General features: G+C 39.8%; 1 protein-coding gene and 1 pseudogene across 5 annotated transcripts in view; both read left to right on the top strand.

Moving 5' to 3' along the window:
- The window catches only part of RCBTB1 (RCC1 and BTB domain containing protein 1), an 82,292-nt gene that overhangs the window by 40,255 nt on the left and 21,445 nt on the right, over nt 1-20,592 (top strand). For 4 of the 5 annotated variants that reach the window (XM_090258804.1, XM_090258803.1, XM_090258808.1 and 1 more), the window contains 3 exons: nt 3,871-3,978; nt 4,368-4,510; nt 5,523-5,713. In XM_090258804.1, coding sequence (XP_090114930.1) covers nt 3,871-3,978; nt 4,368-4,510; nt 5,523-5,713 — 442 coding nt within the window. The remainder of the gene's footprint in view (nt 1-3,870; nt 3,979-4,367; nt 4,511-5,522; nt 5,714-20,592) is intronic. The other variant, XM_090258805.1, reaches the window with a different exon arrangement.
- LOC149996181 (small ribosomal subunit protein eS12 pseudogene) lies at nt 19,046-19,425 on the top strand (annotated as a pseudogene).

Here is a 20,592-nt window from a genome sequence, read left to right as displayed (position 1 = left end):
CCCGCAATATAGCGAAAACTCCACGATAAATAATTAAATATAATATTTTAAAAAATCCCACGATACAGTGAGACTACGATAAGTGAACTGCGATACAGAGAGTGACTACTGTATATCCTTTTGGACTTTTCCTCTATAAGTAGTTATATATGGGTGAATATAATTACCTTTTTTGAAAAAAATGGAATATTATACTTAATGCTTTTCCCTCCTGTTTTGTAACTTCCTGGCTTAGCAATATGTGTTTTATTTGAATCCATTCTCAGACCATTTGTAGCTGCTTTTTATGTACTAAAGTCTGCTTAGTTTTCCACTTATGGGTGACCCATATCCCGAGCTCTACTGATGGGCATTTAAATTCTTTGTAATATTCTGCTGTTATAAACAATGTTGCACTGATTTTCTGTGTTACTCTTTGTGTATGTATATCTTTGTACACTTTGGCAAGGATTTGTATAGAATAACTCCTCAGAAATAGGATTTCTGGGTCAGGGATTATGCCATTAAAATTTTTGATCTCTGTTGCCAAATTTCTCTCCAGAAGGTTCAAACCTGTTACATTTCTGGTGCTTTTAACCATTTGTTGCGAGTACCTAAAAGTCCATGTTCCCTTTTCTCCCTCTGTCACATTGCCCTGAAAGCTACAGCCAATATTTATTTGCTCTGCATTGTCATGGGGCGTGGTGCTACCGTGCATCTTGGGTTTCTTTTTTTTGTAAACTTTTTAAAAGTATATTTTATTGATTATGTTGTTACAATAGTTCCAATTTTTCCCCCTTTGCTCCCCTCTAACCAGTACCCCACTACCCTCCAGCAATCCCATCCCCCTTAGTTCATGTCCATGGGTCATGCATATAAGTTCTTTGGCTTCACCCTTTCCTATATTATTCTCAACTTCCTCATGTCTATTTTGTACCAACTGATTATGCTTCTTAATCCCTGAACCATTTCCCCATTTCTCCCACTTTTCTCTCCCAGCTGATAACCCTCCAAATGCTCCCCATACTTACAATTCTGTTCCTATTCTGGTTTGCTTAATTGGATTTTGTTTTTATTTTTTAGATTCAGTTGTTGATAATTGTGAGTTTGTTGTCATTTTAGTATTCATAGTTTTGATATTGTTTTTCTTAAGTAAGTCCCTTTGACATTTCATATTATAATGGCTTGGTGATGAGGAACTCTTTCTTTGCCTTGTCTGGGAAGCACTTTATCTGCCCTTCCATTCTAAATTATAGCTTTGCTGGATAGAGTAATCTTGGTTATAGTTCCTTGCTTTTCATCACATTGAATACTGCTTGCCAGTTCCTTCTTCCCTACAAAGTGTCTTTTGAGAAATCAACTGATAGTCTTATAGGCACCCCTTTGTAGGCAACTCTCCATTTCCCTCTTGCTGCTTTTAGAACTCTCTCTTTATCTTTCATCTTTGGCATTTTAATCATGATGTGTCTTGGTGTGGTTACCTCTGGGTCCAGCTCGCCTGGGACCCTGTGCTTCCTGGACTTGTATGTCCATTTCCTCCACAAAATTTGGGAAGTTTTCCTTCATTGTTTTTTCATGTAAGTTTTCAATTTCTTGCTCTTCCTCTTCTCCTTCTGGCACCCATATGATTTGGATGTTGGCATGTTTAGAGTTGTCCCAAGGGTTCCCAAGCCTAACCTCATTGTTTTCAATTTTTGTTTTCCTCATTCTGTACTAGTTGACTGTTGTTTTTCTTCCTTATATTCCAAATCATTGATCTGAACCCCGGTTTTCTTCCCTTCACCATTGGTTTTGTGTGGATTTACCTCCGTTTCACTTAGCATAGCCTTCACTTCTCTTGTGCATTTGCTGTACTCAAGCATATCTGTCAAGCCTGTGAACATCTTTATCACCAGTGTTTGGAATCCTGCGCCTCTTAGGTTGGCTATCTCCTCATCTGTTAAGTTGGCCATCTCCTCATCACTTAGTTCTCCCACTGGAACCTTTTTCTGTTCCCTCTTTTGGGCCATGCTTCTTTGTCTCCTCGTCTTGACAGGCTTCTGTGTTTATTTGCCTCTGTGTCTTAGGTAGAACTGTTGCACCTGTTATGTTGTAAGGGGTGGAGCCTTAGGGACTCATCAGTACAGGGCGACCTGTTTCACCACGTTGTGGCACTGTATGTGGGGGTGAGGTCTGAGAAGGAACAATGACGCTTGCCCAGCACTAGCCCCTTTTCCAGGCACTTCCACTTTCGTATGGGACTGGCACCTCTCTAGCTATTGCCTTGGCTGTCGTTCCCAGAGTGGATGAATCTGTAGATGTTCTAGGACTGTGTGGCCCTTTAAACAAGTGGTCTCTGGTGAGAGACTGGCAGTTTCTGCCTCCACCCCACTGGTCTGCACAGTCAGAAGCAATGAGGCTTGATATTTCCCAGTGCTGGGACCATGAGCTGTGTGGTCTGGTGAGGAGCTGGGAACACTCCCCAGGTGCCCTCCTGACTTTTTAAAGAGTGTAACTATCGTTTCCACTGGCCTGCCACTGCTGCAACCACCACACCACGTCCTCTCTGTGAATTTCTTCTTTATGTCTTTGTTTGCTGGAATTCCATGCAGTTTGATTTTCTGGATCTTCTTGTTGTGTCTAGTTTTGAGGTAGTTGTATTCCTTCTTAGTTGTGGAGGGAGATGCAGCATGTCTGTTTAGGCCTCTGTCTTGGCCAGAAGTCCTTTTGAAAAACTTTTCCAGTTTTCCCTGACCAGTTTGGCTCATTTGGTTTGTGCATCATCTCACAAAGCGAAATGCTACCAGTTCAATTCCCAGTCAGGACACCCATCTTGAGTTTCTTATTTGAGCTAGAGCCTTTATCTGTTCCTATGCACTGGCTATTCTAAACTTTTAACATTCCTGTCAAACCTACACCAGCCCTGCTATATTCAGCTGATGACTTCCCTCTCACTTCAGGTATCTAAGGGATCACCACATTGTGTCACATCTTCCTTTTTAACTTATTTTTTACCATTTTCTCTCTCTTGGTCTCACTGCCACTGCCTTAGTTGGAACTCTCATCAGAGCTCACCTATTTGCTGATGAGAGATGAAATTGTCTTCTAAATGGTCTTTTGCCTCATGTACACACTCCAGTCACCTTTAATGTTGCAGCCAGTGTGATGTTTCCAAAATGAAAATTCAAGCATATTAATTTCTGTTTTGAAATATTTCTATGAAAAACTCATAGAAGCATTCCACTTTCCCTGGTATGGGTTTTGGCACTTTATCCCCTTGGCTGTTACCTTCTAGTTTCTTCTGCTTCCACTATCCCATATGTGCCCAGCCAGGCCTACCTACTTATCTTCTGAATCTGCCTCCAACACATTCTGTGCTCTGTCCTGGAGTGCCTTTACCCCCATCCATCATTCAGCTCTGCCAAAATCTCCATGTTCTGAGAAGTCTTTCCTTAACTTTCTTTCTGTAGCCAAATTTTTTCTCCCCTCTACTCCTACAGTGTCTTGATTATATCTCTATTATAGCAATTGCCATTTGGCTGCAGAAAATTTTCATTGTTTATTGCCCCTGTTAAATAGTGATTAAAGACATTTTCCTAGTACCTTTCAAAATATCTTGGTATATGGTAGGTCCTTATAATTGTTAATGAGCCTCAGCTTCCTCATATGTAGAACAAGAATTATTGACTTGCCTAAAGCTATCCAACTAGTAAGTTATGGAGTAGGAACTGATGCCAAATTCTGTTCATTCCCTACCTCTAAAACACATTTTATTTGGAGATCAGTGTAGGATCACAAAGAGTAGAATATGGGTGTTGGAAGTAAAAAAAAAAAAAAAAAAGCGTAATTGATTTATCTATTCCCTCTTACTAGCACTTTTTAAACCCCATTCTCTCCCTTTTTCTTTCTAAGGTGTATGGCTGGGGTTACAATGGCAATGGTCAGCTGGGCTTGGGAAACAATGTCAATCAGCTGACCCCTGTGAGAGTAGCAGCTTTGCACAGCGTGTGTGTGAACCAGGTATGTGTGGTACTCTTAGCTGCTCATTTCCATCTCTCTTCCCTGCTCTGACTTGGAGGAATATTGGAGATTTACTCTTCAATAAATCTTTTCAAACAATTCCCTGTGCTTTCATTTTCCACATTTAATATATCCTCCCTAAATTATGATAATGAGAAGGAACACCATGGTGGTGGCATGTTAGTCTTGACAGGTAGAAAAAGCAATTGGAAACATTTAATAGCCTCAGCTTTAGGGTTTTCTAATGCTTTTTTAATGTTTCAGAGAATGTTATCCCATACCTGATGATGAACTGGAGTTCTGTAGAAGCTGGTTGTAATCTTAAGTAGATGTTTTTCCCTGTCCTTCGTGTTTTTCTGTTTATGGTAACCATTTAAATTTACTTGCAGATTGTCTGCGGCTATGCACACACTCTAGCACTAACAGATGAGGGCTTGCTCTATGCCTGGGGAGCTAACACGTATGGGCAGCTAGGAACTGGCAATAAAAATAACCTGCTAAGCCCAGCACACATCATGATGGAGAAAGAAAGGTAACTTGGCTGTACCATGTCTTGGGATCGTGTGAGCATTGTGGACTCGGGACTGTGTGTGCTGAAGCTGTGGTGTTTGGCTTTGTAACTCTTCTGTTTATTAACATTCTCATTTTAAACAAAGAGTTTGAGTACCACCTACAATGAACATGAAGTTGATGTGATTCTTATGCAGCTTTCTAAAATAACCTCCTGATTGATATGCATTAATACATCTTGGTAAAATCCTATAGACTTCTTGTTGTCCATTTAGTAGGGAAGTAAAATAGGGTCTGCCACCATGTTGAAGTACAAAATTTTCCTTTGAGCCAACTAAAACAACTTTTAAATAAATAAAATCTATCCTTGAAAGGACATTATCTGTTTAAATATTGATTTGATATAATGTGTGTTACTGCAACAGATGCTTAATGTTTGTTCAGCCAAATCATGAGGTCTTACCTACTAAGTTTTAGAATGTTGATTTTTGATTCTGGGACCCTGACTAAGAGGCAGACTGAGAAATGCAGTAATTTTAGCTTGATGTCTATTTGGCTTGGAGTTTTCAGTGTTCATGACCCGTAGACCAGTGTTTATCAGCCTAATGAGTTTTCTGAGCTCTGGTATGGGGTAAGAGAAAAAGTTGTATTTGTATATGGTATATGGTAAATGGTATATTGAAAATACCCCGCCACCCGACCCCCAGGGTCTAAGCCTCCAGAACTGTCAGAACATTTTGTCAGTGTCCTCTTCCCTCATCTACTTTGGTTTCTAGTCCCTTTTTCCAAATTTTCCTCAACAGTTATATATTACTTATCTTAACTCAGAAAGAGGTTAGGATGAAAAGTGGGGCAACCAGGAAGTACTCTTGCTCTAATCTTTTGGTTTTGTCTATAGGATATGATAGCTAATGTGCCTTGATCTTGAGTTGTTTTCGAGGTGTTCTAAGCATGAACATTTTATTTACTTTGTGTGATATGTTGTGGGCTTTTGTAATATAGTAATGACATCCATTTTTCTTAAAATATTTCAGGGTAGTTGAAATTGCAGCCTGCCACTCTGCCCACACATCTGCTGCCAAGACCCAGGACGGGCATGTGTACATGTGGGGTCAGTGCCGGGGCCAGTCAGTGATCCTGCCTCACCTCACCCACCTCTCCTGCACGGATGATGTGTTTGCCTGCTTTGCCACTCCTGCCGTCTCCTGGCGCCTCCTGTCTGTAGGTAAGAAAGCCTAGGGCTACTTCCACTGAGGAAAAATGGTCCTACCAGCTGACCAGTTTTTCTGCATATTTGCCAGGTGTTCAATCTTTTAGGTTCTAGAATGTTTTTATTCTCCATTAAATTTAATCTTCCCTAAATTAGATTTGCTTAATGAAATTTATTAATATGTTATGAAACATATGGATTATTTTCTCCCCTTAAGTGTTTTCATTTTAATTGTGGTAAAATTCGTATGTTGCATAAAATTAACCATATTAAAGTGTATAATTCAGCAGCATTTAGTTATTCACAATGTTGATACCAAATTCTAAAACAGCTTCATCACCCTAAAAGAAAACCCTGTTAAGAAGTCACTTTCTATGCCCCACTCCTACCCCAACCACTGGCCAATTAGCTTTTTGTTTTTATGCATTTATTTCTTTTGGATATTTAATGTAAATGGGATGATACAGTACACAACATTTTGTGTCCAGCTTCTTTTACTCAGTGCTTTAGAGACCCTTCATGTTGTAGTATGTCTTAGTACTTCATTGCTTTCTGTAGCTGAATAATATTCCATTGTATGTATATACCACATTTCATTTATCTATCTATTTAAGGATATTTGAATGGTTCCAACTTTTGAGTGTTGTGAATAATGCTGTTATGAACATTCATGTACAAATATTTATGTGAGTAACCTGTTCAGAAGGAAAACTCTGACTCCAAAAAACCTCCGCTGCCTTGCGGCATACCTCTTCAGGGGAAAGGCTAAGGGAGTAAACCCCGACAGAAAATCCGGAGCCGGAGTCCCTAAGGCGGTTTGACGTTGTAGTCAACACCGGCAACTCCTGCGGCGCACCTGAAGCCAAGCTGTATTGACTCCGTCTTTCCCTTGGACCCTTCAGCTGCGAAGAGAGGGGGGGTCTGCTGCATGGGCAACAGCAGACCCTCCATATCACCCTGCCCAGGCTCTGTAGCTTCAGCTTCACTGGAGAGGACACTCCAGCGTCATCGCAAGATGTCGATTCAACACAGGAGACAGATACCGTGTCACTCCCGAGTCGGACTGCACAACCATTCTCGGCGGTGCAGATAGACTCTTAAGAAGCTACACCATCGTCTCTCGAGACGGACGGCTGCCGACGAACCTGTTCATAAGTGCTTTTATTGTTATACTAAATTTATTACATAATTCAATATAATATGAACCAAAAATGAATTTTAGCGAAAGTGAAGAACTTGCAGTTTTTAAGGCGATGTGTTAGCCTCACTTTCTCTCCTGTTCTTTCAACCAATTTCAAATACATTTATTTTAGAAGGGCATCAAAACAGAGATGGTAGAATTCAGGGTGTTTTTTCTGAGTAGCCATTAACAGAGAACGTAATTTCTTTTTATTTCTTGTTCATGTCTATCTTTTTTGCCAATGTATTTCTTCTAAGTTATTCTTTTGTTTATATGAAGAGGACATAAATAGGTCATGATACCTCATGTTTGAACATTAATATAGCTCTTGACAACCAAGAGGTTTGGGTTGCTCAGCAATTGATATTGAAATCTAGGCTTGTAATACATGTCATGCTGAATTGTGTCAGACAGCTGGAGCTGTTCCATCATCAGGTGACCAGTTTTATGGTCTTGCAGGCAAGAGTATGTTTAAGCAGAGTTAATCTTCTGCTTAACTTAAAGTGAAATAAATAGAACACTTTCAGATTTTTTTATAATACAGCATTTTTTTACAGTTAATACTGTGATTAGAAAAATTTAGTTCACTATAATAATCTTAGAAGAAAACATAGGCAATAAAGTCTTGGGCATTACTCCTAGCAGTAATTTTTTTCTGATATATCAGGCAAGGGAACCAAAAGAAAAAATAAACAAGTGGGACTACATCATCCATAAAGCTTTTTCACATCAAAGGAAACCATCAGTCAACAAAATGAAAAGACAGTCTACTGAATGGGAGAACATATATGCCAATAATGCATCTGATAACAGATTAATATCCAAAATTTATAAAGAATTCAGACAGCTCAACACCAAAAAAACAAGCCAATTAAAAAATGGGCCAAGGAACTGAACAGACAATTCTACAAAGAGGACATACAGATGGCCATTAGACATATGAAAAGGTACTCAGTGTCACTCATCATCAGAGAAATGTAAATTAAAACCACAGTGAGATATCACTTCACACCTGTCAGAAAGGCTATCATCGAGAATACAGTAAACAACAAGTGTTGGCCAGGATGTGGAGAAAAGGGAACCCTCACGCACTGTTGGTAAGAATGCAGACTGGTGCAGCCAGTGTAGAAAGCAGTATGGATTTCCTCAATAAATTAAAAATGGAACTGTCAGAGGAAGGGCGGTGTGAGAGGTCCCCTTGGTTTCTCTCCTTGAAGTTTCAATAGTTGAACATCTATAACTCAACAAAGGATATCCTGATCAACACACAAATATGTCTAAGAGATCCACGCATTGAAACACCTAAAGGTGGGCAAGCGAGAACAAATGGAGGAGGTGAGAAGGTAGAAGGGCTGAGATAATCCACAGATGTAGCCCTGCAGCTGGAAAGTCTTCGTGGGGCTCAGCCTGGAGAGGGGAGAAATTCAGTTGTGGCTGGTGCTCCCTTCAGCCTAGAGGAATAAAGAGATATGGAAGGCATTCTTGTAGGAATGAGCTATGGCAGCTGCAGCTGAGCCCAGAGACCTGGGCAAGGATACAGCACAGGGGTCGCACTGCAGTTGTTGGGTGGTCAGCATTTCAGACGGAGAAACAAAGCCATGGAGCGCTGCCATTCCTAGCCTTCCAAAGCTCGCCTCCCTTCACCCTTGGTGTTAGGTTGCAGAGCGCATTATCTGCAACCCAAGACCTGCTACTACAAAATCATATTTTCCCCCTGAGGAAAGGGTACACTCTATGACCTGTCCTGGAGTGCAAGGGGGACCCTGTGGAGGTCCCAGGTCACTATTACCAGGAGGGAAAAAATACAAAGAAGCCAGCCTGTTCCCCCATCCTACCCCACCCCAAGACATTTTCAGTGTCTGGCTGTGGGGGTGTGCACTGGGATTTTACAGACTAAAGAGCTTGTGATTCAGTGCCACCTACAGGAAAACAAAAAAAAGACCTCTTCATATTAATCTGCTAGAGAAGTGCCACTCATACATAGATGCCTACACAGAGAAGAAATCCATCAAATACCATAAATAACAAAGGTGGCAAGACAGCTCAGAAAGAAAATGAATCTCTAGAAAACATACTTGAGGACATGGAAAAAGGTGATATAAATGACAGAGAATGCAAGATTGTGGTTCTAAAAATGCTCAGTGAGAAGAAAATACAGGCAATTTAATTCACTCAAATAAATAAACAAAACGAGTGCTTTACCAAAGAGAATGAAACTTTAAAAAAGAACCAAACAGAAATTCTGGAGATTAAGAACTCAAAAGAGATCAAGAATGAAATAGTGAGCACAGGAAATAGAGCTGACCAAATAGAGGAAAGAATTATTGATAGAGAATATAGAAATCTAAAACTGATACAGAGGGGAAAGGGAAAGACTTGAGCTTAAAAAGTGTAAGAATTCTACAAGAAATATCTGACCCATCAGAAAGTGCGATATAAGAATAATACACATACCAGAGGGAAAAAAAGAGAGGAAGAAGGGAACGGAGAGCCTATTCAAACAGATAGTTGATGAGAACTTCCCAAACATATGGAAAGGGCTAGATTCTCAAATCCAAGAAGCAAACAGAATACCTGGTTACCTCAGTCCAAAGAGGTCTTCTCCAAGGCACATTATATTAAAATTATCAAAAATTAATGACAGACTTCTGGTCAAGATGGAGGCATAGGTAAACACTTTGCCTCCTCGTGCAACCACAGAAAGAATTACAACTAGACATCAAAACAACACCCAGAACTGTCAGAAAGTTGATTTGTATGGAAGTCTGACACCCAAGGATATAAAGAAGCCACATTCATCCAGACAGGAAGGAGGGGGGAGATGTGGAGATGGGTGGAGAAGTGTGGAGACACAGTGTGGCATGGACAGGCAGTGGTGGCAGAGGGGGCAGTACCACATTTCACATGTGGTTGAAAAAAATTGGGAGGGATACCTTGGGAGCAAACAATCCCAGCCCTGGTCCACACTGCACAGCCCAGGATACCAATGCCAGGAAGATAAATTCCCAAGCTTCTGGATATATAAACCAGTGGGGGTTGGGCCAATGGAAGAAACTGCCAGATTTTCAGGAGACTGTGCTTAAGGGCCTGCATGGTCTTAAAATGTATGCAGACCCACCTCATCTGGGACTCAGCACCAGGGCAACAACTGGAAGGGCTCCAGTCGCAGGGGGAAAGTGCCAGACAGAACTCCAGAAGCCAGTCAGCTGCACTGTCCCCTTTGAAGCCCTCCCCACACACAAAGTCACAAAGTGGTAAAGCAGGTTGCCCTGCCCTGGCAATTACGTAAGGCTCTGCCCCCACATTTTACAGGTGCTTTTTCTACAATAAGCCACACTACTAAGATAGGGAGTCAAAGCAGCTCTACCTAATACACAGAAACAAACACAAGGAGGCTGCCAAATTGAGGAAGCAAAGAAATATGCCCAAATGAAAGAACAGAAGAAAACCCCAGAAAAAGAGCTAAACGAAACAGAGGTAACTAAACTGTTAGATGCAAAACACTAGTGATCAGGATGCACAAATAACATTGTGTACGGAAACAAAATAAAAAAGACCCAGGAAGAAATGAAGGTTACAAAAAGTGAAATAGAGAAAAATCTACAGGGAACCAACAGTAGAGAGGATGAAGCCAGGATTAAATTCAATGATTTGGAACATAAGGAAGAAGTGAGTATTCAACCAATAAGAAGAGAAAAGAATTTAAAAAAACGAGAATAGTATAAGGTGCCTCTGGGACATCTCCAAATGTACCAACCTCCAAATCATAGGGATGCCAGAAGAAGAGTAAGAGCAAGAAATTGAAAATCTTTTTAAAAAAGTAATGAAAGAAAACTTCCCTAAGGTGAAGGAAATAGACATGCAAGTCCAGGAAGCACAGAGAATCCAAAACAAGATGGATGCAAAGAGGCCCACTCCTAGACACATCAATTAAAAGACCAAAGGTTATACATACAAGTTCTCTGGCTTCACCTTTCATATATTATTCTTTTTTTAAATAGATAATTAATTAATTAACTTTTTTAACAATAAAAAATAACAATCCCTCCCTCTCAGACTTAAGATCCTTTATAATCTTATAAAGAACAATGGGCGAAGGGACGGGGGGAGGGGAGGTGGAATTGCTGGCGAGAGGTGGTGCTGGGCAGAGGGGAGCAAAGGGGAAAAAATTGGAACTATTGTAACAATATAATCAATAAAATATACTTCAAAAAAACCAAAAAGACCAAAAGTTAGATTTCTGGCCAAGAAGGAGGCATAGTTACACAAGCTTCACCACCCTACAAAAAATAAGAAGAAATACAGCTACCTCAAAACTAAAAACAACCAGAACTACCATAAAATTGAGCTGCATGTAGTCCAATAAACAAAGATATAAGGAAGCAATACTCATCCAGAAAGCTAAGAGGGGTGAAGAAAGGGCAGAAAGGACATGGTGTGGTGGTGGTGATGGTGGCGCTGGTGACAGCAGTGGTGGTGGCGGCAGCAGCGGCAATGACTGTGGCCAGCTGGCGGAAAGTGCATATTATGAAAGTCAGGAGGGACACTTGGGGAGTGATCCCAGCCCCAGACCAGACCAGGCAGTTCACAGTTCCAGTGCTGGGGGAAATAAAGCCTCATTACTTCTGATTGTGAAAACCAGTGGGGGTTGGGGCATAAGAAGAAACTGCGAGTCTCTCAGTAGGTTCGTTAGTTTAAAGAGCCCCCACGGTCCTAGAACATTTACAAACCCACCCACTCTGGGAACCACAACCAGGGCAAAAGCTAGAGGGGCGCCAGTCTCATATGGGAAACAGGAGAAGTGCTTGGAAGAGGGGCGAGTGCTGAGCAAGCAGCATTGTTACCTCTCAGTCTCCTCCCCCACATACAGTGCCACAGTGTGGTGAAACGGGTTGCCCAGCACTGATGAATACTTAAGGCTCCACCCCTTACAATGTAACAGGTGCGACAACTCTACCTAAGACATAAAGGCAAACACAGGAGGCTGTCAAGTTGAGGAGACAGAGAAGTATGGCTCAAAGAGGAAGCAGATCAAGGTTCCAGTGGGAGAACTAAGTGACAAGAAGATAGCCAACCTAACAGATACAGAGTTCAAAATGCTGGTGATAGTGCTCACAGACTTGACAGACATGCTTGAGTATGGCAAATGCATAAGGGAAGAACTGAAGGCTAAGCTCAGTGAAATGGAGGAAAATCCACATGAAACCAATGGTGAAGGGAAGGGAGCTAGAGTGTGGGTCAGTGATTTGGAACATAAGAAATAAACAGTCAACTGGGTACTGGCTGAAAAATTGGGACAACTGTAATAGCATAATGAAGGAATAAGAATTGGAAAAAAATGAGGAGGGGCTTAGGAACCTCTAGGACAACTTTAAACATGCCAACATCCAGATCATAGGTGTGCCAGAAGTAGAAGAGGAAGAGCAAGAGATTGAAAACTTAGTTGAAAAAATAATGGAGGAAAACTTTCCTAGTTTGGCAAAGGAAGTAGACATACAAGTCCAGGAAGCACAGAGAGTCCCAAACAATATGGACCCGAAGAGGACCACACCAAGATATATCATAATTAAAATGCCAAAGATTAAAGATAAAGAATCTTAAACGCAGCAAGAGAAAGGAATAGTTACCTACAAAGGGGTTCCTATAAGACTATCAGTTGATTTCTCAAAAGAAACTTTGCAGGCAAGAAGTGACTGACAAGATAGTCAAAGGGATGAAAAGCAAGGACCTATAAGCAAGACTTCTCTGTCCAGCAAAGCTATCATTTGGAATGGAAGGGCAGATAGAGTGCTTCCCAGACAAGGTAAAGCTAAAGGAGTTCATCATCACCAAGCCATTGTTACATGAAATCATAAAGGGACTTTTTAAGAAAAAGATAAAAATTATGGACACTAAAAGGACAACAAACTCACAACTACCAACAACTGAATCTAAAAAATAAAAACTAAGCAAACAACCAGAAGAGGAGCATCATCAGCAGGGAGGGGGAAGGGGACGAATGGGGGAAAAATGCATGGATTAAGAAGCATAATTAGTAAGTACAAAATAGACAGGGTGTGTTAAGCATAGTATAGGAAATGGAGAAGCCAAAGAACTTACATACACAACCCATGAACATGAACTGAGGTAGGGATTGCTGGAGGGAATGGAGGTACTGGGTAGAGGGGGCAAAGGAGGAAAAATTGGGACAACTGTAATAGCATAATCAATGAAATATATTTTAAAAAATTAATTACAAAGAAAGGATTCTCAAGGTAGCCAGGGAAAAGAAGGAAGTAACCTCTCTACCAATGGACTTCTAGCAGAAACTTTACAAGCCAGAAGAGAGTAGAAATAAATATTCAAACTACTGAAAGAAATTACCAGCCAGATAATATAATATTTAAAGTTATTCTTTAAATATTAAGAAATAAAGACATTTCCAGAGATGCAGAAGGTGAGGGAATTTATCACCAGAGGACTTCCATTGCAGGAAATACTCAAGGGAGTTGTTCTACCTGAACAAAGAACGGAATGTCACAACACTACCAGTAAGATCACCACCAGACTTACAGCTTAAATAGGGATAATTTGGGATAACAAAAACAAAACGGGGTGTTGGTTTGTAAACGTCTTAATTTACATAGTAGGCTGGAGATCAGACACATTAAAAAAAAAAAGACTACTGTATACATGAAACTTTCTTTTACATAAACTTAATGGTTATCACATAGAAAAACCCCCAAAACTGAGACACGGCTTAAAAAAAAAAAAAAAAAGAAGAAACAGAGGAAATAAGTATGGAATACCACCAAACAAAAACAACCGGCAGTAACACATAGGAAAAGAACCAATGGAGGCACAGAGCTACCAGAAAACAAGACAAAATGGTTATAGGAAATCCCCATACATCAATAATCACCCTAAATATAAATGGACTGAATTCACCAACGAAGAGGCACAGAATAGCAGGTTGGGTCAAAAAACAAAACCCAACCATACACTGCCTCCAGGAGACACATCTAAACTGCAAAGACAAAGTTAGATTCAAAGTGAAAGGGTGGGAAATGGTTCTCCAAACAAATATCCACAGAAAAGCAAGTGTAGCCATACTTATATCCAACAAAACAGATTTCAAGATAACAAAGGTAACAAGAGACAAAGATGGACATTGTATAATAGTAAAGGGGACTCTTCTCAATATTTATGCACTCAATCTGGGAGCACTAAAATATATAAAGCAACTACTAACAGAACTAAAGTGGCAAACAGACAAAAACACAATCATAATTTGGGCCCTTAATAATCCATTGATAGCTCTAGATAGATCATTGAAACAAAAAAATCAATAATGAAATATCGGCCTTAAATGACACATTAGACCAAATGAACATAATTGCATTTACAGAACCTTTCATCTCAGAACATCAGATTATACATTCTTCAGTGCACATGGAACAGTCTCAAGGATAAACCTTATTTTGGGTAACAACAGTTGTGGGGAACTGCTCCTTGTGGTTTAGGGAACTGTAGCCCCAGCTGTGAGCCTGACTTACCGCCCCCTTGGCTTGTCTTTAAATCTCAACAAAAGGCTGCGCGGGAGACATAACTGAAAACCACTCAGAGGGTTTCCATGAGAATTGGATTTAAAGATTGCTTATAATGCTTTAGAACTTGCTCTGCTTTTCTTCTCTTTTAGTTTAGTATAAACAATCTCTAGCAAGAAATGTATGAAACCTTACATCTAATGCCAGTGTAGCATCAAGATGTTTAATAGACCCTGACACAGACTGCTCACTGTGCCCTCTGTACTGGTACTTGTAATCTATTATTGTCAACTGTAATCCAAGCACCTAAAAGCTATTGATGATTCATGAATTTTTACCTTGTATCTCCCATGTGTACCCTTTTCAATAAAAAACACGAGGGACGGAGGTCTAGCTGTTGTTTTCCCCTAGAGAGAGCAGCCGCCTCCCTACCCACCGGACATATAGTGTCCTGGATAGATTTGTTCTGCTGTGGTCATGAAACCTCTGCTGGACAGAGTAATTTCCAGCTGAGCCTAGGGCATTGGAGGCAACTCCGCCTTATTTGGCATCCAATGTTCCACAAGAAACATAACAAATTTTTTAAAACTTAAGTCTAATTAGTTGCTAAATTAGTTAGATTCTTTGGGGAGGACTCCATACTCCCCCATTTTTTGTTTCTTAAGAAGATTTTTAAAGATATGATGGGCTATGTAGCCTGGTTTATTATCAGTTTTTATTTGCTGTGTTTGGCCTAAGAAATTAAATGTTTTGAGCTGATGTGCCTGAATATGCTTGGCTGATTCCTCTGTAAGAGCGGAGGCATGTAACACCTCAGAGTATTTATTGATATATGGAGATATTTAAATTTTCTAAAGGGGGGATAATGAGTGACATTTGTTTGCTAAATTACATGTAGGGCCAATCCTTGAGGGTTGGTCCCACTGCTGGGAGGCGCTGCACCCGGCGCCTGGCAGTTTGTGCATTCCCAGATAATTTGCTTAGCTTGAGAACAGGGAATGCCAAAGTCTTTGAGAAGCATTTGAGAAAATTAATGAGAGGCAACTGTCTTTTGGAAGGTAGTTAATACACTGACTAAGCTGTCAGCACATTCGTTGCCTTCTGCCATAGAGCCTGGAAGGCCTGAGTGAGAGTGAATATGGGTAACAAACACAAGATGTGCTCTCCTATCAATTAAACTTTGTAAAGTTAGGAATAAACTGAGTAACTGGGGGTCTATAGACTATAAGTAAAGCTTGGTCTGTGTGGAGTATAGTATACACGTATGGCCAGAATCACAGACTAGATTCAGTGATTCATTTGGCCATTGTTGGAGGACCATAATGGCTCCAGAGAGTTCAGTTCTTTGGGTGGATGAGTGGTTGTGAGTTACACAATCTTTTTAACTTTGTACTTCCCTTTACATAATGGCTGCTTTTCCAGTTTTTCCTGATTCATCTATGAAAATAGTTTTTGCCCCAGGTATTGGGGTAGGACTAATTTTGCTTTTAATGTGTAAATTTAATTGAGATATATTTTGTAAAAATTTATTTGAAGGAAGATTGCTCTTGAGCTTTTCAACATAATCAGCTATAGCTCATTGGAAGTCTACAGATTGATTAAAAAGCTGTTGTAAATAAACCTGAGTTAAGGGTGTTGAAAAGATGAATAAACTGTTAGATAGTTATACAGAGGCTAGGCCTTATCCAATTGATAATGCCTGACAATTGTTGGAGATTATTGAGAGTTAAAAGCTTTGGAGAATTAATTTGGAGCATTTGAGGTCACCAAGTCTTTGATGGTTGTACTTTTAAGGAGTTATTTGTAAGCCTGCCTGGGCTATAGATTGATGTAAATGAGCAAAGCTATTAGCCAATTGTTTTTTAGCTTTTTTGTAAAATCTTATTTCACAAAGTTTTCCAAGTATTTCAAAATGTGTTAAGTCTGATTGGTCTAGAGTTGTCTTCTTTTTGGTAAGAAGAAAATAATAAATCCTTGAGATATTTCAAGGGCACTTTGAAGTACCCCAAGGCTATAAGGAAGTCTTTTAAATTTTAAATTTTGGAAATTTTGTCAACAAAGGAATATATATTATGAAATGATATTTGACTATTTACTTAAAGTGATAATGAAAGGTATATAATATTAATATAGGTTGACAAAAATTTAGTTTTTAGTATTGAGAGACATGAATTTTTGAATATTAGTTAAGTATTTGAGTACTATACAACAATATATAATTATTTTACCAAACAGAACCTTAGTTTTTAGGCAACTGTAGGAAAAACTTCTTTACAGTTTTTTTTATCAAGGTTTGGGTCAGGCAAGAGTAGGTGGACCTGTGTCAGCCAGCAGAGGTGACGAGTGACATTGTGGCTTTCCAGGATCTCAGAGGCAAGGGGTCTGCAGAGCCGATTATTTTGCAGTGCTCCATATATTCCCCTTGTCTTCCCCCTTTCCTATTTCTATTGCAGCTGTGGCACCTTTTAAGCCTGAATTATTTTCCTTACTTTCCCTTTTTTCTTTTTTCCTGAGACCGTAGTGCTTTGAGCCACAGCAGTATGCAGTAAATCGATCAGATGCCTTTCCTTAATCTGGCATCCAGTTCCTTTTATTAGTTGCTGCAGTAACAGAAAGAAAAGTTCTTTGGATAACCCTGATCCCATTCTTTCATGGGTAGTGAGTCCTTTTTTGTCAGTTTTGGGTTTGCCCTTTTCTCCTGCCTCTTGTTTAAAGTGGGCCAGTAATTTCCGTAACTCTAAACTGGGGATTAATTAGTGTAATGGGTTGAAGTGTGTTGCTTGTGAGGGCTCCCAAGGGTGTCACGCCTTGATCATCCCTACCTCTCTTACATGCCTCGGTTTCTCTCCCAGCCATCTAAAACAACTGGAAGTGCTCGGAGTACTGAATGACCAGTTCTTATTTTGTACATCCCCGGACAAGCCAAGAATTATATTACTGTGAATGGAATGTCCTACAAGGGCCCTGTGCATCTCAGGGATTCACCCCAGACACCTCTGCTAGGTCCCAACTCACATAGGGATACCAGAGAATTTAGGCCAGAGGGAGGAAGTGCCTCTTATCTTCAGAGATCAGTCATCACCATAGCCCCTATATAAATCCTATTTCTGGCCTAAAGCTTCACTCGCTCTCACAAAATCCTATTCGAGGGGAGACACCACGGGGTTGAGCAGTGACTGCTTGTGACTGTGTTCCTGATGTTGCATGGACTATAAGTTGTGGCTGGCAGGTGCCTAGTGCTCTAACCCGGTCTGTGAACCAGCTTATCCTTTCACAGGAGACTTACAGCGGCGAGCACCCTATCAGCTATTAAGTGCTAGACCCATGCCCGCAGTTTTATGGTGATTTATTGAACGAGAGAAGCCAAAATGATCCTTTAGTGAGTGAGAGGAGACAGAGGCGAAACCAAAACCTCTGCCAGAGAGAGTGGCGGAAAGAAGAAAAATTCTTCCTCTTTCCAGAAGGAGCCTGGGGTTTTTGTACATTGCAAACTTGACCATTTGTTTATTGTTTCTAATAGCTTTTTGGTGGAGTCTTTAGGGTTTTCCATATACAGAATCATGTCATCTACATAAAGTGACACTTTTGCTTCTTCCTTCCCAGTTTGGATGCCTTTTGTTTCATTCTCTTGCCTGATTGCTCTGGTTAGGATTTCCAGAACTATTGTTAAAAAACAGTGGTGAGAGTGGGCATCCTTATCTTGTTCCTGATTTTTTGAGGAAAAGTTTTCAGTTTTTCACCATTAAGTATGATATTGGCTGAGGGTTTGTCATATATGGCCTGTGTTATGTTGAGGTACTATCCTCTGTACTCATTTTATTCTTTTAATCATAAATAATCCTTCCACCATGATTTATCCCCCTTATGTCCCCTTCTACCTCCCTCCAACCCTCTTTCCCTCTGGTAATCACCAAAAAACGTTTGTGTCTATGAGTTTCTTTTTCTTAATCCATTTACCTTTTTCATCCACTCCCCTAACAATGAAACTTAAGAAAAACGAATGAAAAAAACAAAAAACAATTCGCTTTGCAATTGCAACCAAAAGTTAAAATACCCAGGAATAAACTTAACAAAAGGTGTGAGGAACCTGTACACTGAAATTATAAAGCATTATTAAAAGAGATTGAAAAAGACTCAATGAAATGGGAAGATATTCCATGTTCATTGAATGGAAGAATGAACATAGTTAAAATGGCCATATTACCTAAAGCAATATACAGATTTCATGCAATCCCCATCAAAATCCCAATATCATTTTTTAAAGAAACAGAACAAAAGTATCAGATTTGTATGGAACCACAAAAGACCCCAAACAGCCAAAGCAATCCTGAGAAGAAAAAAAAGCCAGAGGTATCACACTACCTGACTTCAAATTATACTACAGAGCTGCTAGAATCAAAGCAACATGGTATTGGCAGAAAAACAGACACACTGACCAGTGGCCCAGAACTGAGAGCCCAGAAATAAAAGCACAGGTATATGGGCAAATAGTTTTTGACAAAGGAGCCGAAAACACACAATAGAGAAAAGAAAGCCTCTTCAATAAATGGTGCTGGGAGCTCTTTTCCTGCCACTGGGGAGTTACACAGAGGTGGAGGTTTCGGTGCATTTAAGATTTGGCTGCACTCATAGCCCACTGCCATGGCCAAGGAAGGCATTGCTGCTGGAGTTGTAACAGACATTAATACTGCTTTACAAGATGTGTTGAAGACCACCGCCATTCACAACAGCTTAGCATGCAGAACTTGCAAAGCTGCCAGAGTCTTTGTGTGTTTGTATCCAACTATGATCAGCCTCTGTATGTCAAGTTGATAGAGGCTCCTTGTGCTGAACACCAAATCTACCTAATTAAGGTTGATGTGACAGCCATCTGAAACTGGGGGTATGGGTAGACCTCTGTAAAATCGACAGAGAGGGAACACCCCATAATGTGGTTGGTTGCAGTTCTATGGTGGTTAAGGACTATGGCAGAGTCTCAGGCAAAGGATGTCATCAAGGGGTACTTCAAATGCAAGAAATGAACAAATAAACTTGGCTTTTGTTTCTCAAATAAATAAAAATAAATGGTGCTTGAAAAACTGGAAAGTCACATGCAAAAGAATGAAACTCAACTAGAGTTTGTCTCTATATACCAAAATTATTTCAGAAATTTGTCAAAGACCTAAATATATGATCTGAAATAATAAATTATGTAGAAGATAACATAGGTACTAAACTTATGGACCTTGGTCGTAGAGAACATTTCATGAATTTAAAGGCAAGGGAAGTAAAGGCAAAAATAAATGAATGGGACTATATCAAACTGAAAAGCTTCTGCAGAGCAAAAGAAACTGCCAACATAACAGAAAGGCAAGCAACCTAATGGGAGATGATATTTGCAAACAACAGCTTCCACAAGGGGTTAATATCCAAAATATGAGTATATAAAGAACTCATAGAACTCATCATCAAACAATCCAATTAAAAAATGGGCAGAGGACTTGAACAGACATCCCTCTCAAGAAGACATACAAGCATCCACAGATATATGAAAAGCTGTTCAACTTCACTAGCTATTAGGGAAATGCAAATCGAAACTACAATGAGATACTATCTCACACTTCTTAGAATGGCTGTTATTAACAAGACAGGTATTAAGTTTTGGAGAGGTTATGGAGAAAGGAACCCTCACTCACTGCTGTTGAGAATGTAAACTGGTTCAGCCACTATGGAAAACAGTATGACAGTTCCTCAAAAAAAAAAAAAAGGAATATCCAAAAAACTCTAAAACATTTATTGGCAAAGATATATACATCTCTATGTTTATTGCAGCATTATTCACAGTGGCCAAGACATGAGGACAACAGTGTCCTTCAACAGAGGATTTGATGAAGAAGGTATGGTATATTATACAATGCAATACTACTTAACCAGAAGAAAAGATGAAATACTGCCATTTATCACAACATGGATGGAACCTGAGAATATTATGCTAAGTGAAATAAGTCAGTCAGAAAAGCTAAGAACCATATGATTTCACTCCTATATATAATGTAGTGAACAAAATAAACTAATGAACAAAATAGAAACAGACTATATTTAGATAGAGAACAGATTGACAGCTGTCAGAGGGGAGGGGAATTGAGGGAGTGGATGAAAAAGGTGAACGGATTAAGCAAAAAAACAAAAACAAAAAACTCATAGACACA

Source organism: Furipterus horrens, unplaced genomic scaffold (genome assembly GCF_987537825.1).
Source record: "Furipterus horrens unplaced genomic scaffold, mFurHor1.1.pri manual_scaffold_12, whole genome shotgun sequence".
NCBI lineage: Eukaryota > Metazoa > Chordata > Mammalia > Chiroptera > Furipteridae > Furipterus > Furipterus horrens.
The sequence above is the reverse complement of the archived record's forward strand: the minus strand, read 5'-3'. Positions and strand labels throughout refer to the sequence as shown.